Source organism: Stegodyphus dumicola, chromosome 8 (assembly GCF_044657685.1).
Source record: "Stegodyphus dumicola isolate Sdum_Otavi_A_Nest chromosome 8, ASM4465768v1".
In the NCBI taxonomy this organism is placed as follows: Eukaryota; Metazoa; Arthropoda; class Arachnida; order Araneae; family Eresidae; genus Stegodyphus; species Stegodyphus dumicola.
This window is the reverse complement of record NC_140775.1, coordinates 106,354,629-106,381,074: the sequence shown is the minus strand read 5'-3', so window position 1 is coordinate 106,381,074 and position 26,446 is coordinate 106,354,629. Positions and strand designations below refer to the sequence as shown.

The following is a 26,446-nucleotide window of genomic DNA, read 5'->3' as shown; positions in this document are numbered from 1 at the left end:
AGCCAATAAATAAAGACAGTAAAATTATAAAAAGACATTAATTTAAGAATTTACTATGTTTTCATGGTTCAACATCCTGATTCGCCAGTTCATATCACGTGACCCCAAGCGATCTCATCTCACGTAAACAACTGTACAAAAATCTAATGCTCTCAGTAATTATCTACATTCTACATTAATTTCATCAATTAAGATCAATCAATTAAGATTCAATTAAATCTTAATTTGGAACACAAGTTTAAATGCAAGAAATATTTCAATTCGTACGAATAGCTTACTCAGAAATTATGTAAAACTGCAGTGCTTTACTTCGCTAATGCATTCTCATTGAATTAATGAATTTGACCCTTGACTTTACCTTTTCTATAGTTTCGGCTTCGGGTAAGCGCTATGATTGCATCCTAATTGATTTATTTACCGAAAATGGCCTTAGACATAAAACTGAACTAGCTGATAAAAATTCTATAAAATTATGTGCCAGTATTGAAAGAAAGAATCAATCTGATAGGAAAAAGCTGCGACTTGTTTTGAAAATGAGGCGTAAGAGGTTACCAGCGAGAATATTCCGTTTGGCATCGGTTGTACCATGGTTGTTGGCAACTTTATCGCTTGCGCCGGCAAAACAGAAAAGTACCAAATATTATAATATCACCCCTTTCTTCTTACACCGCCTCATAGAGAAATGAATCCACCTTCTTGTATTTTTAACATTTATTGCACTCACACAAAACTAAATACTAAAACTATAATACTAATAATTGGAATATTTACATTAAGGAATACAAGTTAATTTCATTTTGATTTAGGGCTCCCATGAGCCTTTTCGGTACAACTCTGATAAATGCCTTAATTTCACCAAATGTGGAGATATGTGTTTTTCGCTGGTTTTTGGCGAGATTGTGTGTTGTATGGCAACCATGTCGACGTTGAAAAATCTTTTGGTGGAGTAGTTTAATTGCTAGTTTGTTCGTGTAGCGTGTGTTTTTGAAATGGCCTATGTTGCGATGAAAGACGTGGTGGGAAGGTTTCAGCCGCGTATTTTAGATTGTGTGCAGAGTAAATTTAGTATGAAAAGGTACAATGTTGGAGTTGTTAACGAGTCTTTTGTTCACAGATGTATTTATGGGGATCGTAGTGTATTTTTGGAATTTCTGTGGGAGTCGGGACTTTTAAAACGGAGTTTGACGTGTCCGAAATGCGGAGCTGATATGAAAACTCGGACGAAAAATGGTGTTTCTGATAGACTTGTGTGGGTTTGCAGTAAAATTGTTGCTAATAAAGTATGTGGGTGTCAGTGGAGTTTAAGGTTTAGATCTTTGTTTTCGTGTAGCAAGTTAACATTGGAGGAAGTTTTTATTGTTACTTTCGAAATTTTGAATCGTAGGAAGGCATGTGATATAGCAAAATCGTGGAAGTTTTCTTCACAGACGTTGTGTGACTGGCGAAATTTTATTAATGAATGTATTTTGGACTTTGTATGCTCTGTATCTGAGAAGATAGGGGGGAAAGATATTTCTGCTTTTAAAAGAAGCTTTCATTATGGTAAGTGCATTTTATTTTGTTGTTTTTATTTTGTAGAATGTTATATTCATTGTTTTTTGTATGAATTTCCGTTTTTATTGTTTTTTGAATTGTCTGAAATTTATTTTAGTTTATTTTCTTGATTTGTTTTTAGTGTAGATTGTGCAATTCGTAGATTTTTTTAAAAGTTGAAACAGAACGCTGTGTATATGGTATTCTTTGAAATTTATTGTTGGTATGTTAATTTATTAAAGCGAGGTGTGTGTAATTCGTAGATTCGTTCGTTGCCTACAGTGTGCCATTCGTAGATGTTTTTTTAAGTTAAAACATGTCGCTGTGTACATGAATTCTTGTCAAACATTTTTAATTAGAAACTTTACGTTTTTGCTATCTAAAATTTTTTTTTGTTTCGGACTTTTAGCTTAAATCGTGTGTTCAAAACGTAGTTTTTGCATGTGCGAAAACCGTGTTTTTGGAGACATTTTAGGCTTAAAGTTCGAAATGTTGACAAAAAATTTAGGTAGTAATATGGCAGCATAAAGTTTCTCGCCAAAAATATTTGGCGACTTGAGGGTGCGTATCAGAGTAGTTCCACCTTCTCATTATCTATGACCTCTCTGTAGGTCTCCCTCTTGGAAACTAAAATTTTGGCGCCTCCGAGATTGAGAGTTATCGCCCTCTATACATCTTGTTGGTTGGCATCACCAATACATTACACACATAGATTTGTACTTACATATAAACATGCATGCATGAACACACACATCCATACATACATTTCTGAATCCGGTTCTGATAACAGAACTGTACTTGAAATTGTATGGCCCTGAAAAGCGTGTTTTAGTAACTGAAAATCGAAGCCTAAAAGCATGATTTGCACAAGCACATTCTGTAAATATCTCACTCCTAAGAACTTTCAATATCTCTCTCTGAGTTTTTCTTTTTTCCTAATTCTTTACATCGAACACAAGTGCGTTTATAACCTTTAATTTTTTGACGTTTGTGATTATGAAATGCACTGGGCGAAAATATGCCTGAGGTTCATTTTCGAAACGAATTTTGAGATGTGGTTCTTTAATCAATTCTAATTTGAAGTCATAGCTACTTCGGTCACTTTAGGATTGGCTAATTAGTGACTTCTAAAACTAAAAAGTTGTAAATATATTTTAAGTGAGATGTGCAGAGTATCCATATTTTTAATGGTTTCATAGGCATATATTGCACGATCCCTAATCTACCTTTAAATTTAATTAGCGCTTCATCAATTGATACTTCAGCATAAGGCGCAAAATGTTGCTGAAATTTGTTGCTAAATATGAAATAACGGGCTGTAAATTTTTTGCATACATAAAGTTATTTTCGCTGTTTTTAACTTCAGTTTCCCTATTTGACAAATGAAAATAATGCTTGATTTCCAAAAATCTCTTCATTTCTTCACCATTTCATTTCCAAACATTGCATTATTTAACCAATAATCACTTATGCTTGGTAATTTTACAATACTCATTATAAGAAGGGCTCTAATGAATGCCCATGTTTCTTTTATAGATGAAATTTTTTCCCATTGACGATCAACAGTGCCACGCTTTCTTGCACAGAATTCAGCATATTTATTTGTACACTGCTCGACATTAAAAATGCAACACCAAGAAGAAATGGTCAGAAAGTGATGAAATTTGGAAAGAAGACAGAGTCAGCAAGCAGCAATAAGTGATCTTTATTTCAAAATGATAGTCAGAATACAGAGCGAGAATGGCGTCGGCTTAGTAGGATATAGGACCACCATGGACAGCGATGCACAAAGAAACACGTCTAGGCATAGAGTCAATAAGAGTGCAAATGGTGTCCTGAGGGATGGCTCTCCATTCCCTTTCAACCATTTGCCACAGTTCGCCTTCTGAACGAGGCAGGGGCAGAGTCTGCAAATGGCATCCAATCACATCCCACACATGCTCGATTGGTGACAGGTCAGGAGAGTACGGTGGCCAAGGAAGCATCTGTATACCTTGCAGAGCATGTTGGCAGATGCAAGCACTGTGCGGTCGGGTGTTATCCTGCTGAAAAGTTGCATTAGGCAGCCCCTGAAGGTAGAGGAATACCACCAGCCGCAGTACATTATCCAAGTATCGTTGGTTCGTCATAGTGCTCTGAATACGAACTAGAGTTGACCTGGAATCGTAGGCAATAGCGCCCCAAACAATTATGCCACATTGTTGCGCGGTGGGGCGTTCCACAGTTACTGCCGGATTAGATTTGTCTCCACATCTTGCCACACATGTATGCGGCAACTGTCACTGGATAAACAGAAGCTTGACTCATCTGAGAACACGACGTTTCGCCATTCTGTCATCCGTATCGCTCCAGTCTGGCACCATTCTAAACGTTGGCATCTATTCTGTGGGGTCAATGGTAGTCTTCTTAACGGACACCATAAGTGCAAGCCACGTTCAATCAATTGACGGTAAATGGTTCTGGTCGACACGGGAACATCCAGAGTGTCATGCACACATTGCAGAATCGCTGTACAAGTGACTCGCGGGACCACCACAGTTTGTCGGCAGATGCGTCGATCTACTCATGCTAACGCCACTCTGGCTGCACCTGCACCTGCACCCCTCCTTCATCCAAAGTTCGTACGGTCCTTAAAAGTCCTTAATTTTTTCAAAAATGATTTTTGGTCCTTAAAAGTCCTTAATTTTGGCCAAAATGAATAAACGGTCCTTAATTTTGGTCATTTGACTTATCATTTCTAATGATTGCCATTCTAAGTGTGAATTCCGATTTCTCATGAATATGGAATTAAAATTACATGGCTCTTAACCAATCTGTTGGCGGATTTGTGTTGCAAACGATAAAAAAAAAAAAAAAAAAAAAAAATAAGCTACCCGAACGAAAGTATCGGTGTCTGATTGGCTATTCACCCAATCTTTCAAAACAGGTGTTATCCATAAATTTAGGCAGATTGTGACGAAAGCGTGAAGCCGGAAGTTCTTTAAGAGGTGAAAGTGATGCTGAAGGTGCTCAAGAAAAAAAAGGGGGGGATTCTGAAAATATTTGCCAAAATTAGAGCAATCCCAACCTGGAAGCCCACAACCCTTCTGACGCCAATAGGAACGAGATGCCTGGAAAGTGCATTTTCAATAAACTGTGGCTTCATCAAGCTGACTACAAAGACTGGATATTGATGGATGGCAATCCTTAAATGTGGTCTTTGTTGGAAACAAATTGAAATATCTAGAATGGGAGAGTCAGCGCTGAAAATTCACATGAAAATTAATTAAGTTTCGTTTTATCATTTCAATTTGTTTTTACACGGTTTTGCTTAGCTCAATTTCTGTGTTTGTTTCAATTAAGCCATAAATTAATTTTTTATCACCTTCTGCAGAGTTTATTCTCTTTTGCACATACTATATGTATGGGATATCAGGATTATGAGTTTATTTCTGCAGAGGGTCTGTTATTGATTTTGCGGGAAATCTGTTGGCTCCATTTCGACTTTAGGTCGCCAAGGGCAAATTCGGTAATGCTAGCCGAGAAAAAGTGAAGTTCGGAAATACGTTTTGAAGCTTCAATAGACAATTAAGTATTTGGTTTAAACCTATGTTGTTGATAGTAATGCATAATTTTTGCTAATGGCGATGCAATTATTAGTTGAAAATAACTAACTAATTAAAAATTTTTTAATATTTTTAAAGTTGAAAACAACTAATTGAAACTAATTTTCCTGAATTAACTAGACGCAAAATTAACTTTCATGAATTACTAAAGTTATTGGGTAGAAGTTTAATTGAAAATATACTTTCCATATTATATATTTATTTATTTATTTATTTATACAGTACAAAGTCCGAGGTCTGGACTCATCGGTACTTCGGCGATCCCAGATTTGAGATTTTTCCGGATATTAGATCATTTTAAATCTACTAAGATGGCACGTAGAAATTATAAAATTGAAATTATGAAATAATGAAACATTTATGATTTAAAGGGTATCAAAATTTAGAAAAGAAAAGAGCTTAATATTTATATGTTTACTTTATTAAACATTTCTTTCAATGTGAGTTGTTTGATTTGTTTTCTCTGCTAATACTTTAGACTAATACTATAGACATATAATTTCTTGTTCAGTTATTAAGTTCCATTGTTCAAGTCGTTTAATTGCTGTGTCGAGAATTCCGAATAACTTGTCAATCAAAATTTTTTCTCATTCAGTAACCTTGTTACTTTCTTCACTATCAGTAGCTGTATTTTCTGAATTTAGAACCATACTACAGATTTCGCCCTCCGTTAATTGATTGATGATTGGGCATTGTCATCGCAATGAAAAACTTCTGTTTAACTTCGCTAAATTCTGCCGCCTGGTGCGGCCATGCGAGCTCTGGCGCTGGTTCTGGCTTTATGTGAATAACAAATCAATTATTCTTAATTCAAATAGCACTAAATATAATCGTTTGTTCTATGAGTATCATTAACAAAATCTATTTTTAGCATAAGGAAAGAAATTTCTCCTAAATCTCCCCTTGTCAACATTTTAGCGCATTAAACTTAAATCTGTAATCGGATAATACTCTGTTATTTGGCGTCGCTGCATGATTCATCACTCAAGTTGCCATCCGTTGATAAACATGCAGTGATGAAAGCAAAATACAATAAATAATGATTCGCGATTTCGGCATCAAGGATATAAAATATTAGTTGGTGTAAAATTAACAAATGTTTCAGTTTGAGATTATGCCAAGCAGATACGCAGCTATGGAGTCAAGTTACTAATCACACAAATTTATGCTAAAATAATTATTTCTTCAATAATGAGATATTTTATTTAGCGCCAAACTGAGATTAAGAATCGGGATTTCCGACATGTTTTTTTTATGATGAAAAAAAAAAAAAAAAAAACCAGTGCGTGTGCGTAAAGCATACCCTTCCCTTCAAAAAAGCCCTAAAAAATTGGTTGGTGGTGGCTTTGAGGTCTGGATTTTAGATCATTCCAGATATTGGATGTCCGGATCTCGGACTTTGTACTGTACATCTTTCAAAATATAACTTACCAGTATGGATTCACTCTTTTAAAATAATTCTACTTTAATTAAATTTAGGAGATAATATAATCAATTAATCAATATTGTTTAGGAAATAAATTATATATATACAGTAAAAAATGTATATTTTCACTATTCAAGTATTCGCTATGACAAGTATTCCCATCTTGTCACATGAACAGACCTCTGTGGAAAGGGGCTTCTCTGTAAATAAAGCAATTGAAATTGAAAATTTAAGTGACTCATCATACGTTTTTCAATGCACAGTATTTGATAACATAAAATTTTCTGGAGGTGTTCTTAATATTGAAATTAATAAAGAAATGAGATCAGCAGCAGCTTCTGCAAGAAGTGGAGTTCATTATTTAGAAGTTCAGTATTTAGAAGAACAAAAATCTTTAACTAAATCTGAAAATTCAAAGAGGAAAAGAAATATTATTGAGGAAGAAATTGATTATATGAAGCAGAAGAAAAAATTTCTTCAAAGGGACATTAAAGATAGTAATGAAGAAGTAGATGCTTTAGCAAATGAAGCTGAGACCAGCAAGAACATTGATTTGTTTATCAAAGCAAATGAACTTAGAAGAATAGTTAAAGAAAAGGAAATAGACATAAATAAATTAGATGTTAAAATAGCTGAAAAGATTTCAGATTTAAAAAAAGCACAAATGTTTTGTATCTTTTATTGTACAGTTTATTATTCTAGTATCTTTCAAAAAACCAAGGAAATAAATTGTATATTTACAAATCAGTTATTTTAATCTGCATAATATTCTTACATTGTGATTATAATAGTAGTTGACTGTGTTTAAATAAATATCAAATAAGTTAAATAATAATCATATAAATCTCTAAAATAGTGACTGTTATTAGTGTAAAATACACTTATACATGTTTTTCAAGAAATTATGTTCCTGATTTAATGTTATCTACTTTATAACTTGTAGGGAGTTAGTTTAATTTTCAAAATTGTTTTATGGTAAGTATTAAATTGAATTTAATAATAGTGCATAATACACACTTCTGTTAGTTTCTTAAAGTGGAATTACAAGCATGAAGTCGGTTGTATGGATAATTGCTTTATTCTATTCATTTTTTGTTTGCTGATAGGTCCTTAATTTTTTCTTTGATGGTCCTTAAAAGTCCTTAATTTTCATGTAAGGAAATGTGTATGAACCCCGTTCATCCCACATTTCCTTGTTCCAAACATGTTTGCCATAGCCGATGCACAGTGCTCGTGACGTGCGTCTACTCTAAAATTTGCATAAATTTCTGATAGCTCCTTCTTGGTGTTGCATTTTCAATGTCGAGCAGTGTATTTATGAGAATTAATTCACAAATTTCATCTGTAAGAAACAACTTTACATATTGTAAAGGTGAAGCATCGACAGGTAAATTATGAATTGGTCTCAAAACGCTGTTAAATGGGACAAAATGATGGCATCATTGTTAACAATAGTAGACCGGTTTGTTACTGGATTTTCATTACAATTTTCTGAAACATCTACTTTTAGATTTGTTGTTTGCTAATCTTCATCTTCTGCTATAAATGTTTCTTCTTCATTATCATTTATTTCATTTTCTATTTCTTTCTTATCACTGTCTTCTGATTCCAAATCTGACTCACCTGTATCATTAAAAAGAATAGCCTCAATTTCTTGTTAAAACTTTGTGATATTTATGCATTTTGATTAAAGCTTAAAAGCATGCTGTACCAAAAAAGAATCAACAATGAATTGTTACGCGTAACCTAAAAATAAGAAACCACAAACAAACCTCGTAGGACAAGCTGTCTACTTTAACTGATACAATGTGTTTGGGAAAACTGCACCTGCTATTGCATACCTTGGAGGAGGGAAGAAAACAAGATTACAATCTTGGCCATTTCAGGTGGTTGTGGTCGTCTGAATGAACGGCCGTGTGGGGCAGTTTGGTCTTCATAGAGTTAAGAGGTTTGATTGGTTGCACTTTTAAGTGCGTGACATAACTTAAATCCATCTTTTCCTTTACCCTCTCTCCACTTAACTTCGCGAGATAGAGAAGCGATTAGATGTCCACTGCTAGCCATATGTGCGTCGTGAGCTGTGGGTTTTGCATCCATGTTGTAGTACAGTACCTACCACTTATTAAAATCAGTTCTATTCCAAACGTATTTGAGTTTATTAAGCAGCAGAGTGTAATAAATGGCGATGTGTGTGTTGAAAATAGTGGTTGAAAAAGTTCATAATTCTAAATTTCATAATTGTTAACTTTTCAAGTAAAATAATATCTAACAATTAATTCAGCAATTTATCCTAATTATTAAGAATGCTAAGCTTATCAAAGTTAGCATTCTTAATAATTAAGATTAATTGCTGAATTGGTTTCAAATTTTTCAACATGACACATAAAGGATAGAGCCTGAATACGTGGACTAGGATAGCTTAGGAGCCTGAATAGACTTTCACCTGATTGAAAAAAATTGAAAATCAAGCTTTTTATGCAGTTTTGAAATTCACTTTTTGTTTTCTTTCTACATAAAATATTTTTATAATTATGTTTTATATTTTATCTGTTACAAACAACTTATTGGTGAACAGCAGTTTCTCAATTATATTCTTAATTTCTCAAAACTATTCGTAGCTGTTTTATTCGGCATCTTTCAGTTCAAGAGTTTTTCTTTGAATTTGTAGTGCTTTTATTGATGATGGCACATCAGCACTTTTTTCTGCAATGTTTTTGCTGTCAGTTTCTACTGTTCTTTTACAACTTTTATAGTCAGTTTTGTTGTAAATTGATACTTATTCTGAAAATGAATCTTCATAACTTCCCTCTCTAATGTGTGAAAATTAGCTGTAGTTTGTAATTCCTCTGAGGCTTCCTCTACATAAAAACCACTTGTTTAAAAAAGTTTTTATCTGATTTTAGAGATTAATCCCCAGCATTGACTATAATACAATGCTCTGTTGCAGAGATATCAACTTACTTATCTCCTTTAAAATCCTTGCATTTTCACAAAATTCAATTATTTTCATCATTTACTGAACAGCTTTTATATAATACCCAAAAATTAAAGGTTGAATTATAGAAGTTGTTTTTGCGGGAAGTTGCAGGTAGAATAGTTGACTTCAGAAACAGATCTTTCGGTGTGTGTTGCTGCATAGTTATCTAATTAGTATTTTTTTACACTTCTCACTTCACTGTACCTTTTAATAAATAAATAAATAGAAGAAAGGAAGAAAAAGAAACGGGAAAAGTACCTCTTTTCCTTGTTGCTATGGTAGGTCAGGAGTAAATTCTAAACTCCTTTCAGATATTGAGGTTTTCTGCATTTGTTAGTAACCAGTGTTTTCTTAATTTTTGGGTCCATATTGCATATCAGTTACACAGTAACTTATTCCATCTATTTCTTAAACCAGCTGCTGTATTACTTTTAATTATTTTAATGTATGTTCTGTAATGCGGTGTAGTTTTGTTTATGTTCTAAATTTCATGTGGCTTGTATTCATTTACAAGCCATTCCACCCAAGTGAAACATCTTTTATCCAGTTATGAGCTGCACAATGATCTGCTGATTTCTTCTCACTATGACACTCATAAACACTGTTGGATTTCACGTTTGAGCCATCTCTTAGTTGATATGAAACTCTCTCCTAGCACTTAGCAAATTAGTGAGAAAAGTGCTAGAAATCGGAAGAAATTTTAGTTTTATAGCTTGAAACCATTCTACAAAAGCAATTTTAAGGTCTTTCGATTTTATCTCTTTTTGTATGTGTGTGTTTTCTTGAGACATTTGTATTTTTTATTAATTCTTCATTAATTATAATTCATGGTTTAAGTATTGGTGCAGCGTAATTTGGAAATTCCCAGTTTAAATGTAGTTTTTCTTTGGGTGTAGTTATCAAGAACATTAAAGCATTTTAATTTCTTCTTTTCTTTCAGGCTTAAATCTTTTTGCTTGGCATTTTTGACATGTTACAAGCTAAGAATGCAACAGATTGAAAAAATGTTACTTCCAGTGATTTATTCAAATTTTAAAATCTACATTTATAGCCAGCAGAAAGATCGTCATTAGCCCACTTAGTCAATTTCCAACTTCGTGGTTACAAACATGGCCAATGCTTTCATTGCTTTTATTCCAGCCTACAATTATCACCTTCTTTCCAAGACTCATAATATATGGTAATGCTTAGAATAATTTCGAAAACTTTTTTTATAACTAACTCTCTGTGAACATAATGTTTCTCTCCCAAAGGGGAGATTTTGAATGTAGAAACCTTAAAAGATGTGATACGAAAGTTGCAATTCCACCTACTATCAGCTGGTATTTGAGAAGGAAATTTTACTCATTAACAGTGCCTCTACTCTAGATGATTGCTTTTAGTAACCTTTAGATAAGATATAGTAACCTTTAGATTTAGTCTGTCCCTCTGAAGTCCTGTGTGAACAAAAAGCTGTAAAAATAGTGTCTCAGAGATACAGAGACTGATGGATTTGAAAATTTTTTTCAAACCCATTTTAATGAAGCATTACATACCTGAATGATAAAGATATGGTCGTCATTGCATGAAATACAGAAAACTTTGATAGGTATAAGTGAGATGGTTTGGCACTGAAATGTCGGTCTTTAGCCAGTTTGAGTCTAATAAGCGGCAGAGATGAGTTTAATAAATGGCAATTTTTCTGTTGATTAGTATGAACAAGGGTTGAACAAAAATATGGAAAAACTGAAATAAAAACATATTGCTGTGACTAATACAGTGCAGGAAGAACGTTGGCTTTCAAAACAGCTGGCCGTCTTCTCAGACCAGAATAGATAGCCTTGAAAGACTCAATAATATTGATATCTGGTGACTGTGTGGCCATGGTAGATGTGAAAGTTCACTCTCATACTCAGAAAACCAGTGTGAGCTGAGTGAACAGGAGCTTTATTGTCTTGGAATACGACATCACCATTGGGAAACAAAATTTTTTCATTTGGATGTGTGTGATCAGCCAGAATAGTCATGTGGCCTTGTACAGTAGTGATTGGTCCCATGGAATGCCACCATATGGCTCCCTATACCATGACTGAACCCCTGCCATGTTTCACTATTGGCAGCAGAACAGTCTCTATTATATGCTTGAGACGGCGTTCACCAGATGTAAACTTTCCTAGAAGTCAAAAACAGTGTGAAGCAAGACTCATCTGACCAAATGATAAGTCTTTCATAGCTCTGCAGTATAGGTATTATGACTTTGACACAACTTTTTCCTCCTACATGCATTTTGATCACTGATGAGTGATTTTAAACCTTATTTTTTTATTTCTGTGATACTAAAAATGTCAGAAACTAAAAACAACCTGATTTATTTATTTAAAACGTGAAATGCAGCTTTTTTTTTAAAAAAAAAAAAAAAAAAAAAAAAAAGAGAAAAACAATGAATAATGTAAAAGGAATTTGGTACAAAGCAGTAAACAGTTAAGTCTAATCACAGTTAAATATCAACTGTAAATTAGGACTGCCAAACTCAGAAATCAAATCATGTGAAAATACATTCTTTTTCAAATTAATTTGCACACTACTGTGTATTTTGCGTTTGTATGTATCTAATAAAAAGAAACAGCTTCTGTTGCAGTTTATGCTGTTTTTCTTAGTAGTTATATTTCCCCACTCTGTTATATATTGCATATGCTCATAATTTTAGGTCGCAATAATTGATTCATTTCTTTTGTTTGCAGAATTGCTAGTCTGTACATGTATATTCTTTTTTGATGTTTACACAGATATGCGTTTTTATGTATTTAATTTGCCTGCAGTTGACTTATTATTTTTTCCTCAATAGGAAGAATGTCAGGTCTTTCTTGTTTCAACAGATTCTTTTAATTTGTATGTTTCCTGCTCAAGAAGCTTATTGGGTAGTCAGCAAAACTGTGTCTTTTTAAATCAGAGGTTTGCCAAGAAGTATCATCTTAAAATTAATGATCAGGTAGTAGCAATACTTATTTTTTATATTATTTTTAAAATATACATTTGTTCATTTATTTTAAGCACCTAACAATAATCTGTTACTTTAAAATAAACACTTCAAGGCCATGCCTCCCCAAATTATGTTTCATAACCATGGTAATACCTGCTATGAAAAATCCAAATTTCTAATCTGAAATCTATCCTAATTGCTATTTTATTCCTTTGCTGAGTGATGATGACACGTACTATGATCATAAATGAGGGAGAGTCACTAAGACCACGAAGTGTGTATTTTTAAGTAACAAACTACAGTGATTTATTGAACTACTACAAGTTATATTGATTGTGAAATCAGACATTCTGGGTGTTTCTATAAAACACACCTTCAGAGCTTTAGGAGTGATTTTTCTAAAAGCTTTTGGAAAAATTTCATCTTCCCTCTCAGTGATGACATGAATATTGGTTGCCTTTGGAGTTAGTCAGTAATTAGTTTGGTTCAGAGTTGTGCAGCTTCTTGTTGCAAGATTACTGCTTTAGCCTTTGCTTTGTGAATGATTTAGTGATCTATGATATACTTTAAATGTAAAAAATAATTTATTTTATTGATGTAGCTTTAAATAAATCTTTATAAACCTACAGCCTTCAGAATATACAGTCAAAAGTCGTTAATCTGGACTCGTCGGGACTTCGGCGATTCCGGATTATCGATTTTTCCGGATTTTAGATCATCACTTTAAATCTAGTAAGATGGCATGCAGAAATTATAAAATTAAAAATATGAAACTGTAATTTATGAAATAAAGAGCAATTATGAGCTAAAGAGTATCAAAATTTACAAAAAAAAAGCTTAATATTTATTTGTTTACTTTATTAAACATTTTTTTCAATGTAAGTTGTTTAAGTTGCTTCTTTTTATGTGATAATACTTTCTCTTTAATTCTATAAACAGACATAATTTCTTCTTCAGTTACAAAGTTCCGCTGTTGAAGTCCTATAATTGCTGTGTCGAGAATACCGACTAATTTGTCAATCGAAATTTTTTCCTTTTCAATAACTTCTGTGTCACTTTCTTCACTATCGGAAGCGAATTATAATGATGAGGAATTTGATTTAAATCATATCAAAGGAGTACATCCAGATGAAATACTACATTTAGTAAGGAATTATAAGCCAAATAAAATAAAAACATCTGCCCTGAAGATAAGGATAGTGCTGACAGATCAAATTCCAATTCATTGCGCGCCGTGGCACCCCCCCCCCTTACCGCAGAGCAACGTGAAATTAATAAACAGATTTCGGAACAGTTAGATAAACAAAGGATTATGCCTTTATCCATTTTTTGCAGCAATTCCACTTTTTGTTTAATGGACTTCGAAACATACTTTCACTTTGTAGATCCTTTACATATTAGTAAATATATATTGGAAATTCTGTTTTCAATAATCAAAAGTTCAAGCTTACTTTTATAAAATTGCTCTAACAGTCTTCAAAAAATAATAAGCCGGATCCGATTCGAAGATTAAGGAACAACGCAATCTGCAACATTAACTGAAATAGATAATTAGATAATTTTAGCTTAGCTTATACCGTCCGTTATACATTAAATGCGCATGTGTAAGCGTATTATGCGCATGCGTCAACGCATTAATCGTTGACGCATGCGCAGAAAGTTTGTATTTTTGAGGTCCGGATTATAGATCATTCCAGATTATGGGTGTCCGAATTAACGACTTTTGACTGTACTACATTGAAATAGTTAAAAACCAGAGTTTGATAGCATGTTTTATTCATTTGATGCCAATACATAAATTTGCTGTATTTTATATTTAGATGCAAAGCTACTTATGTTATAATAATATCTTTTGACAATCACTTGGAGAATAGTATCAGATCTAATTATGTACACTGAGAATCACTTAGAGAGTAGTTTGGATCTAGGTTTACTTACATTTTATAATAAGTTAATTAATTCTAAGTCACAATGTTTCCTTGCAATTCAAACCAAGTGGTTGAGATTTTCCAACTTCTACTGCCATAATGCAGATTTATTGAACTACTACAAGTTGTATTCATTATGAAATCAGACATTCTGGGTGTTTCTATAAAACACACCTTCAGAGCTTTAGGAGTGATTTTTCTAAAAGCTTTTGGAAAAATTTCATTGTTCCTCTCAGTGATGACATGAATATTGGTTGCCTTTGGAGTTAGTCAGTAATTAGTTTGGTTCAGAGTTGTGCAGCTGTTTTGAGCTTCTTGTTGCATGATTACTGCTTTAGCCATTGCTTTGTGAGTGATTTAGTGATCTATGATATACTTTAAATGTAAAAAATAATTTATTTTATTGATGTAGCTGTAAGTAAGTCTCTATAAACCTACAGCTTGCAACAACTGCTGTCAGAATTCTGAGTATCTTTGAATATATATGTAAATTATGTTTAAAGTTCAAGTGCAACTGAAAGCTGCTACGGTCATGATTACTGCTAGCAGAATGAAGCTGCTGAGATGAGGAAGGATATTGGATATGATCGAAAACGCTAAGTTGACCGCCAATTCTTTTCCTGGAATAGAAGAACTCAATAGAAGCAAATGCTGCTGAAATAAGAGAGATGAAAAATTTTAGGAGTTCAGGAAAGGTACTTAAAGTAAATTTGTTATGCAAAATAAGGGACACCCTACAATGCTACAGAAGTTTTGTAAAATTATAAAACTAATTAAAAAGCAATAAATGTGGCATCATTTGATAAATATTTATTTGCTGCTGTGAATTTGGTAAGGGAAAACCGTAAAAATTAAGTTCTAAAGAAAGTTTTTTAAACCAATAACATGGTAATCTGCTGTTTCCTGGTAGATCTGATGTTGATAATGTCAGTTCATTAATGCAGACTTAATAAACTGGCGTATATAAAAGCAGTAAAAAGCATGGCTCTGAAGATATGAAGCTGAAATTATCAATTGACAGGATACCTGCAAGGGTACATGCCACTGTAAGTGAATATTGCATTGCTATATCACAGCCAGAATTGTTTTAAATGACTTCACACATTTTAAAACAAACATTTTATTTCAGTGTAGTAATATAAACTTCAAGGAAGATAGATTTATAAACAACTTAGAACATAATAAAATGCTGAAAAAATATAAATGTATATTTTATGCTTGCTTGACTTAAAAATTCACTTTTTAAAATTTTTAATAACAAAATAAAATATATTTGCTAAACTAACCGTCACCACCATATGTTTCTATAAAAAAGTATAATTCAAGAATAACAATAATTTTTATTGCATTATTCAGAAGTTTCATGACAGGGAATGAAAATTTTATTAGTGGGAGGAGCCAAACGGTTTTGTAAGGGAAAGAATGTAACATGATGTGATGAAAAGTAATGAGTAAAGTAGTAATGAAATGTAAAGGTATTAGAAATTTGGAAGAGTGAGATTGGAAAATTAATATCATTAAGTAAACAAGAAAAATTATTAATGATGTGAAAGTGTTCAAAGGAACCCAGATTATTAAATGAAGAAGCTTTACGGATAATTTTTGAATATCCCAAATGTAATTAAGTGATCGCCGTACTTAGCTAAAAAAAAATTCTTTTTTCCTTTTGAAATTTAATTCATATTCCCCGACGAGAAATTTCAGCGCTTTTTCAATTTGGCCAGTATACACTAAACGACACGATACATATCAAACAATGCTAAATTAACGCAAAAATTAAAAGCACATATGAGATCTTTAAGAATCGAAAAATGAATTTTACTGATAATGAAAAAATAACTGAAATATTGAACTTAATGGAGAAATCGAGAAATTTTGTAATTGATAATAAGTTTGAATAATTATCGAGTATGTGTCAGTTAAACGTCACTGTCGGCTTAGTGTCCTGTTGACTAAATGTGTTGACAGTTATGTGTCCTGTCTGCTAAGTGTCCATGTTGGCTAAGTGTCTATGTCGGCCACTTGTCCCTGTCAGCTAACTGGTATTGGTTAAGTGTCTGCGACTGCTTTGCCTGTACTTTTAATGATACCTGAATTTAAAGCATATTTCCGCAAGGCACCAATGACTGTACATTCGGATCATGTTGCTGTGGGTCGATTATACTCCAGGAAAAAGTTTGTCTTCGCAGTTAATCAGATGGGCCTTAAAATTACAAGAATACAGTTTAAAAATTAAACATACACCCAGAAAAGACAATGTTGTGGCCGATGCCTTGAATAAAATGAATAAAATTAGACAAAGAGGGCAAGGTTCTATATAAACGTCGAAAATCTTGAACTGTCATGAAATCATTGCCAAATTACAAACTGTTCCAGAATTTAGTCATATCTATGTATATTTAAAAGATCTGGAAAATTTTGAACATCCAATGACTGGTCAGTAGAAACAAAGCAGCAAATTCTGTGATAATTGATAATCTCTTATTTTATGCTAAGCCAACAAATGAGAATAATGAATTAAAACCGGCTATCCCAGCCAATTTGCAGCTTAATATTTTGCAAGAATAGCATGATGCATCTAACAACCAGTTCAAGCACAGAATAAAGAAACATTGATGGCTAGAGCCCAGAAGTGGCCAGCAACTACAAGCCTTAGTCAAGGACGGAAGAAGATGGCTTAGGGGGGAAAAAAAAAGAGCGTCATACAGTAAAAGAAAATAGCTGATGAACACGGAGGGCAGCAGCATACTACATCAACGACTAAGGGTCCATCAAATGTTCCTCTTGGGAGGATATGCGTTAATGCTGAAAGTATTTTTGGGTGTTTGTAAATGGAAACAGATGTGTGCATGAAAAAGTTAATAGTAGGATATATGGTAAAAATAAAAATTAGCTTGAGAATGCATGAAAATTAATGTTAGGCTCTTGAGCAGCCAATACCAAGTTAATTTTTCACTAGAATTAGCACCTCAGGGCTGAGAATTGAATGAAGGGTATAATTGAGGTCTTGTATGTCTAAATTCTAACTTGTAAGATGTCGGTTAGACAGGAACATGGAACACTTTTTACATAAACACACACTCTCATATTAGTGCACCTTGTTGGAGAGCAGGCAAAAGATTTAAAATTTGGAAAGATTGGGATGAGCAAAAGTTCCCCCATCTGGTATTAAATGAAAATAAATCTAACTGTGTAAAACTTTTAAAAGTTATGTAACTGTATTAAATGTATGAGAACTTTTCCTAACTATTTTACTTTGAAAGGTGTGGAAGAAGACTAGAGGAAACAATTGTAAGAAGAAGGCTGTGTATGTAATGGAATGCAGAAATTCTTTTGTATAATAAATTAATATCAGGAATAAAAAAAATTGTGAAGGTTGACTCAAGGTTAGGATTAGAATTTAATTATCTTTATCAAGGACATTTAAGACCGTTTAGTGGCAATAGATAAATTCTGCCAAGGACGGATACAGGCTTTTGTTTATTTTGATAACAAACTAAAACTAAACTAACCTTAGTGGTGTAACAGCCCTAATAGGCCAAGGCCTGCAGTGCTCGGAATCTGCTTTCTTGACCATGGGCCGCGGAGTGCATAAGCATATGCCCTGAACAAGTGGTCAGCTTGTCGCAGGACCCCCAGTGTTTAGTCCCTAAGCGAACTTGGTACACATTTTATTGACGCAAGTGATGGAAATCAAGGGATGAACAGCTGAGTCGACCTTGCCCAGCCTGGGAATCGAACCCCGGACCTGTGCTGCTGCTGCGCGGTGTGCTAGCTGCTGCGCCACCAGGCTTTATTTTGACTAATAGTTATTCTAAATTTCTCTTATATCCCTCATGTTTCCTCACCAGGATGTAAATGAGTTAGGCAGGGTTGCCACATTACCTGGAAAATCGGAAAAAGTCAGGGAATTCGAAAATTGACCAAAAAATTCAGGGGTAAGTCAGGAAATTTAAATATTTTAGTCAAAATCTGGAAAAGTTGGGAATTTCATACAGCTATTCCCGACAAAAAAATGAGTTTTGCGCCGACATTGGAAACGATCGCTTTCTTGGCGAATTATGTATCGCATGAGCATAATTCGGCCAGCTGGCATAGAGTCAATTTTCGCAGCTTAAATCAGATTGTCATTTAGAAAGGCAAAACAAGTTTCCAGCAACTTTTGGTTTCCAGTAACCTCAAGTATTGAGAACTCCCATGCAGTGCATGTTGAACTAAGGAAAATACGTATTCTCGTATAAAATAAAATCTGTTTAATCCTAGTATACCATGAAGTTTAAAATAGCCTCCATGTACCGTATACATGAGATTTGGGAATATTATGGTGTGTATTTAATTATGGCAAAGCACACTAGGGCTATCTGCCTAAGGAGAGGGATGCCTTCGTGGAGGACTTTCTAAGGGAAACTGGCTCGTATACACGTTACACATGGGGAAAACCATGAAAACACCCATGCAGCCAGCCCGTTCGCGGGATTCGAACCTCGGACCGAACTACCAGTGTTCAGCGACTTTACCGCTCGGCCGCTGGTGGGCTTGGGATATTATGATGAGCAGGAAATGGGTCATTTTGGTGTTGGCGACAATTTTCAAAATCGTGCCTGTAGTGTCGCTTCAGTTCCGTCAAGTTTTTAATTAAATTTAGTTAAAGCGGAATGGCAACACCTTCTATTCTCCACGAAGAACAAAGTAAACAAACTTCGAGTTTTTGTCACGCGATGCTACGTGCATGTAAAATGTAAATAAATCTTATGAATAAGAATCTATAACATTGTAAGGAATAAAATATTGGTTCCATTGGAGTCAGAGAAGTGTTATTCTCTTACATTTGCATACTTCACTGGTGTATCCCGGCGTGATCGAATTCTACAATGGCTGACAAAGACGAAACCGAAATTAAAGCAACAACTCCATCTGTCGCCAAGGTAAGCGTTAAAGTTCCTCTTTTTTGGAAGCCAGATCCTAAAATATGGTTTATTCAACTAGAAGCACAATTTAGAAATGCAAAAATTAGTGCAGATCAAACAAAATATGATTATGTTATAAGTTCAATTGAACCCAATATTTTGTCACAGGTATCTGATATTTTGCTAAGTCCACCACAAGATAATAAATATCAGGCAATTAAAAATAGACTAATTTCATTATATGCTGATTCAGAGACTCAAAAAACCCAAAAATTATTGAGTGAGTTAGAACTGGGTGACAAAAAGCCATCTCAATTGCTATGTGAGATGCGTAATTTGGCTGGCGATAAAGTAACAGAGACTTTCCTAAAAACATTGTGGCTACAACGTTTACCCGTTAATATGCGTAGCATTATATCTGTTAGTAGTGAAGATTTGTCAAAAGTGGCTACAATGGCCGATAAGATTTGGGAATTAAACCCTGTTACTTCCCAAATAGCTGCTGCATCATCCATAACGGTAAAAACAGAAGTGATTGAAAGTTTACAAAAACAGGTTAGTGAACTTAGCTTACAAGTTTCTGCTTTAAACAAGCAACGCCACAGTCGTCCCTATTGTCGTAACTGATCCAAATCACGAGATAGGAGTTACAGTGGTAACAGATCTAGTGATATTTGTTACTATCATAAAAAATTCGGTGATAAGTCATTTAAGTGTAAACAACCCTGCAACTACTCATCAACATCACAGACAAATAGTCTGGAAAACCAGCTCCCCATCTCTCATTGACGACGGAGGAACAAGGGGTGCAGCTGAGTCGTCTTTTCATCAGCGACAAAGAAACAGCTACCCAATTTTTAATAGATACCGGGGCAGAAATTTCTGTCATTCCTCCCTTACCTGCAGATAAAAAAAAATCTCAAAATTAGAACTCTTTGCTGCAAATGGTACGAAAATTAAAACATATGGCCAAAAATTACTCAAGCTTGATCTTGGACTTAGACGATCATTCACATGGCCTTTTGTAATTGCGGACGTAAACAAACCGATAATAGGCATGGATTTTCTTGCAAATTTTAACCTTTTGGTAGATTCTAAAAATCGCAAGTTGATTGATGGTACTACATTCTTAACAACCAATGGAACTCCTTGTTTTCAAAATAACAATAATATTCCGATTTTAAATGCCGTAAATGATCCATATAAACATATCATTAACGATTTTCCGGATTTGTTAAAAATGAATGTAGTTAATAATAAAGTTAAAAATCATAACATCGAACATTATATCGAAACCGGAGGTCCACCAGTTTTTGCTAAAGCCAGGAGACTGTCAGGTGAGAAACTTAAAGCGGTTAAAAAAGAGTTTGAATTTATGCTCCAAATGGGTTTATGCAGGCCATCCAAAAGTAACTGGTCGAGCCCACTACATCTCGCTATGAAGAAATCAGGTGATTGGAGACCTTGTGGAGACTATCGAGCGTTAAACAACGTCACGATTCCTGATAGATACCCTCTCCCATTTTTAACAGATTGCAGTTCCATTTTAGCTGGAAAAAACGTTTTCTCATCCATAGACCTCATTAGAGCGTACCAACAAATTCCAGTTCGCGAAGAAGATATACCGAAAACGGCCATTCTCACTCCCTTTGGCTTGCTTATTCGAGTTCCCATTGATGACGTTCGGCCTACGAAATGCGGCCCAAACGTTCCAACGTTTCATGAACAGTGTGTTGAATGGACTAGAATTCGTGTTTTGCTATTTGGATGACATTCTAATAGCCTCTCCAGATGAAGAAACTCACCAAAAACATCTACGAGCAGTCCTTGAGAGACTAAACAAATATGGCCTGTGTATTAATGCAGCAAAGTGTAAATTTGGTCAAACAAAACTTGCATTCCTGGGATTCGAAGTGTCAGCTGAAGGACTTGAACCTCTTTCAACGAAAGTTGATGCCATCAAAAATTTCCCAGAACCAAAGTCATTTACTAGTTTAAGACGATTTTTAGGTATGGTGAATTTTTATCACAGATTCATACCAAATTGTGCAAAACTACAACAACCTTTAACAACAATGCTCAGTGGTATTAAAAAGAACTGCAGAAAAGAAATAACCTGGATGGCAGAAACAAGAAACGCCTTCCAGATCTTAAAAGATGCACTTATTCATGCCACAAACTTAACTCACCCATCCGAAAAGGCTGAAATATCGCTAACAACTGATGCTTCCGATACTGCCATTGGAGCTGTTTTACATCAGATTGTGAATAATGCAAAACAACCCTTAAGTTTCTTTTCCCGAAATTTGACATTAGCACAACAAAAATATAGTGCCTATGACAGAGAACTCTTAGCCATCTATATAGCAGTAAAACATTTCAAATACATCTTAGAAGGGCGAACTTTTGCAATATACATGGATCACAAACCACTAACATTTGCCTTCCAACAAAATTTGGAAAAAGCTTCGCCACGACAAGCTAGACAACTATCATATATAGGCCAGTTCTCAACCGATATCTGATTCATGCAAGGGCATGAAAATACCGTCGCTGACGCTCTCTCTCGCATAGACACCATTTCTGTACCATCTGCAATAGACTTGCAAACTATAGTAGACTGTCAAGAAGATGACGACTTGGAGACACTAAAAAACAACCCATACTTAAAAATCCTACAGATCCCTATACCGGACTGCGACAAGAAAATTTACTGTGATACTTCTACAAATTATAATCGACCATACATTCCTGCAAAGTTTCGGCAGAAAATATTTTCTTCAATCCATAATTTATCTCATCCTGGAATAAGATCCACGATAAAATTGATAACACGACGTTTCATATGGCCCAATATGAATAAAGACTGCCAACTATGGACTAGAGCATGTTTATCTTGCCAAAGATCTAAAGTTCACAGACATACGCAGTCATCTTTGGCAGAATTCAAAGTACCTCCACACAGATTCCAGCATTTAAACATAGATCTGGTGGGTCCGCTACCTCCTTGCAAAGGATTCAAATACCTTCTAACCATCATCGATCGTTATACACGATGGGTCGAAGCGGTACCGTTAGAACATCAATCAGCAGAATCTATTGCTAAAGCTTTGATTTATACTTGGTTTTCACGCTTTGGAATTCTGAATCGCATAACATCTGACCAAGGTCGGCCATTTGCTAGCCAACTTTTTCAAGCTTTAGGAAAATATCTTGATTTTCATACAAACACTACAACTGTGTACCATCCACAGGCAAATGGCCTGATCGAAAGACAACACCGAACTTTAAAAGCAAGTCTCAAATGTCATCTACTCGAATCTAAATCATGGCTGGAAGCATTGCCTTTCGTTCTTTTAGGCATAAGATCTGCCATCAAGGAAGACCTAGGTTGCTCATCCGCAGAACTTGTATACGGAACCCCTTTAGCATTACCTGGTGTGAATTCTTTTCAACAGTACCTCATATTAAACAGTCTGAATTTTCTCAAAATCTTCAGAAAATAATAAGAGCTATGAAGCCAAGTTCTACTACCACCCATGGAAATAGAACAGTCTTTGTTTCTAAACATCTTTCCAACTGTTCTCACATATTCCTATACAACAACATTAATAATTCGTCGCTACAGCCTGTCTATCTTGGACCGTATCCTGTAAGAGCAAGAAAGGATAAGTACTTCGATATTGAAATCCAAGGAAAAGTTAAAAAAGTTTCAATAGACAGACTAAAGCCATGTTTCCTAGTGCAAGATTCTGATATTCCTTTTCAAAACTTCCATTCCAAGAAAGCGGAACTTAGGGAAACACCTGCACTCAAGAACACTGAAGAAAATTCAGAAAATCATCATGAAACTAAGACTACTAGAACCGGCAGACATGTGAAGTTCCCCAGTCACTTTAAAGATTATCTTCCATAATCGCTGTCATTAGGAAGGGGTGTGTAGTGTCACTTCAGTTCCGTCAAGTTTTTAATTAAATTTAGTTAAAGCGGAATGGCAACACCTTCTAGTCTCCGCGAAGAACGAAGTAAACAAACTTCGAGTTTTTGTCACGCGATGCTACGTGCATGTAAAATGTAAATAAATCTTATGAATAAGAATCTATAACATCGTAAGGAATAAAATATTGGTTCCATTGGAGTCAGAGAAGTGTTATTCTCTTACATTTGCATACCAGACACTTCAGTTCCAAGATCATGGCGTATACTAGGATTTTACCGCAAAATCATTTTAACCCTCCTTTTTTTAATAAATGCCTTATTTGTCATTTTGCAGTAAAATAAAAAAATAGTAATCAGTCATCTAGGCTAACCATTTATTGTAACTATATTCGCCAAAATATCGATTATTCTAATTCAATTTTTAAATAATTATCTTTAAATGTTAGTGTCATTTGATGTTGCTTCTTCTCTCTAAATTTATTTGTTATTTAGTAGTAAATAATTTCAGGAAATTTTCTCTGGCATAAATTCTAGCAGTATGATGACATACCATCACGAAATTTAATGCACATATTTTTTTGTTAATGTATGCTACTAAATAAATATAAAATACCTGAATTTATTTAAAAATATCATTAAATAGATTTTTCTTTCGTTTAGCTGCAAAATGTCTGCAAAAAAAGACATTTTTAAATCCAGATCGGGCAGATTCTAATCTCAATCTTCAGTGGAGAAAACAACTCCTATTATAGTTATAATAATAATGCTTTGGGAATTATATACTATAAGTCATATGTAATATATATATGAGTCATATGTAATTGGCAAATTTTTGTGTGTTCAAGTGTTCATAATTAATTTATCTCTTAGCACAGCTAATGTGCATTATGTGGATGGACTGGAATTTTCTTAAGACGCACCTGGAAAAGTCAGGGAATTTCATTTTCCCGTTTGAATGGCAACCTTGGTTAGGGTAAACAAAAGTATTTAACCCTCCAGCACGCGCGCTTTGCAATTTTACATGAGTACGCGCTCGTCATATTTTTTACGATATCCGTTATTTTACCGTTTTTGGCACAATAAACGACAGAAATGAGTGAATATTGATAATAAATTTGTTAAGAAATAAAATATTAATCTTATTGCAAAATACAAATGATATCACATTCAAATATAAGTAAATTATTTTTAAGTTCTTATGTGAGTGAGATGGAAATGCAATGATGTATTTTATTATAGAAAATTTTTAATTTATTATTTAATAATTATATTTTAAAATCAAAGATAATTTTAATATTCACCAAAGACAAGTATAGACAATAAAAAGAAAACAACTTGGTAGGAAAAAAAGTAAGTTTAGCATTACTTACTTCTGCAAGGAAATTTACTTCTTACTGGTTACAAAAATGCACTTTAAACTGACTTTAATGTTTTTATTTATTTCTAAAAAATATAAATAAAATAAAATAAGGAATAGAAAGAAAATAAGAAATGGAAATCGCTATTGTTCTCCCATCCAAAGGTTTCCTTGTGTTCCTTTTCTTCATCAGATAATTCTTGAAGAATCCGAGCAAAATCAGCTGGTTGCACATATAATTTTTGCCATGAAAACTGATATAAAATTTACAGAACCAAATGTATTCAAATTAAAATAATGCACAACAATTAATAACTCAAAGTTACAAAATATTTGAGAAAAAAAATATTTTCCGAATTTTAAAACACGACCACGCGCATGTCGTAAATTTTATGAAAACGCTGCCACGTAGCACAAAAGCCCAGTTATAAAAGAAAAAGTCAAATGACTTCCTATTGGCACATTCCATGATGTGGGGAAGGGTAGAAGGAGGAATAGAAATGAAGATGTCTCAGCTTCAATATGCTAAAAATGTGCATTAACTTATCGCTGGACGACACGCATCGCAATAACGTCTTCCAATGAGCGCTGGAACAGCACACCAGGAGCCATGAAAACAGGAACAAGAAGGGTTAAGCCTTTTTCGAGATATTTATGCATGAAGTAGGCATGACGTCATCTCACAGTAGCCAATTAGCTGTCGGCACGACTCAGCTTTCCAGATGACGTAACCTCGAGTTTCGTTTTTGCATCTTAATTAGGCTGGAACAGTCCATTCTTAATACAAACAGTGGCAGTGGAAAAGAAAGAAGTAATTGCTATATGCCTTTAAAATTAAAACTAAACCTCATGTAAAAATTAGAATTATTTCAAGGAGGAGAGATGATGCAGAAAAAGGGTTACAATAGGTCATATTTTCAACAGGTTAAACTATTGGAGCGAGAAGGTTAGACAGAGCATGATGTAGCTATTGTGAGCACATGTTGCTATTTTCTTCCAGCTGTTAATATCAGCTACCCATTCTTGCCACTGACTTATTATTCTGCTGGTGTTAGTTCTGAGTCAGCCTGTTACCTTAATTTTAATTGTGTAATGTTGCATTACTCACCTTTAAATTTAGTGTTTCATTATCTTTTAAGTTTTCACTTCAAGTGGTCTATGTTTATAATCATGTAAGTCTCTGTGGTTGTATCTATGTTTATAAGCATGTAAGTCTGTGTTATTCGAGTTCAATAAAATAATCTTTTACACCCTTCCCCTGGTTGTGTTAATCTTCAAGCCTGTGTGAGAATTCGCAAGGATCAACACGTAGGTAGATGTAATTACATTTTATAATAGCTAAAGTGACTGGATATTATATCTTTCACAGGGAAAGCAATAGGAATTTGATTAAATATAAGTTAATATATATGCTTTGCATGTATCAGTGGTAGGGGGGTGGGAAAATATGCATCATATTGATGCAGGTTATTTACCAAAAATATTTTAAGTAATTTTGCACCATTTAACCCAAAATAACATACTGGATTACTAGTATTATGATCACTTATACCAAACCACATTTCCAAATTAGGTAAGAATTTAGTTGCAATGCTCATGTTTTACCTATGACTTCATCTTGGAGGAGACCGATTTCTTTTACGTTAGATTCAGGGCTTCCGACAGGGTTGGTAATTGACCCCCTGGGCGATGAAATTTTAAAGAGGCTCAATTGTCAAGGCCTCGAAAGCCAAATATGCATGTGCTATTGATTGGCATAATAAATATCTCACTGATTACCTCCCCCCCAAAATGAATATTGTAAAACTGATGATT

General features: G+C 34.2%; 1 protein-coding gene across 5 annotated transcripts in view; it reads left to right on the top strand.

Annotated features, from left to right (window-relative positions):
• LOC118201789 (peroxisomal ATPase PEX1-like) overlaps positions 1 to 26,446 on the top strand; it is a 148,850-nt gene that overhangs the window by 14,108 nt on the left and 108,296 nt on the right. For 3 of the 5 annotated variants that reach the window (XM_085822232.1, XM_085822231.1, XM_085822235.1), the window contains one exon: positions 12,366 to 12,509. The exons of 1 other annotated variant lie outside the window; for it this stretch is intronic. In XM_085822232.1, the coding sequence (XP_085678358.1) occupies positions 12,366 to 12,509 (144 nt within the window). Of the gene's footprint in view, positions 1 to 10,703; positions 10,722 to 12,365; positions 12,510 to 26,446 lie in introns of those variants that run through there. One more of the 5 variants, XM_085822233.1, reaches the window with a different exon arrangement.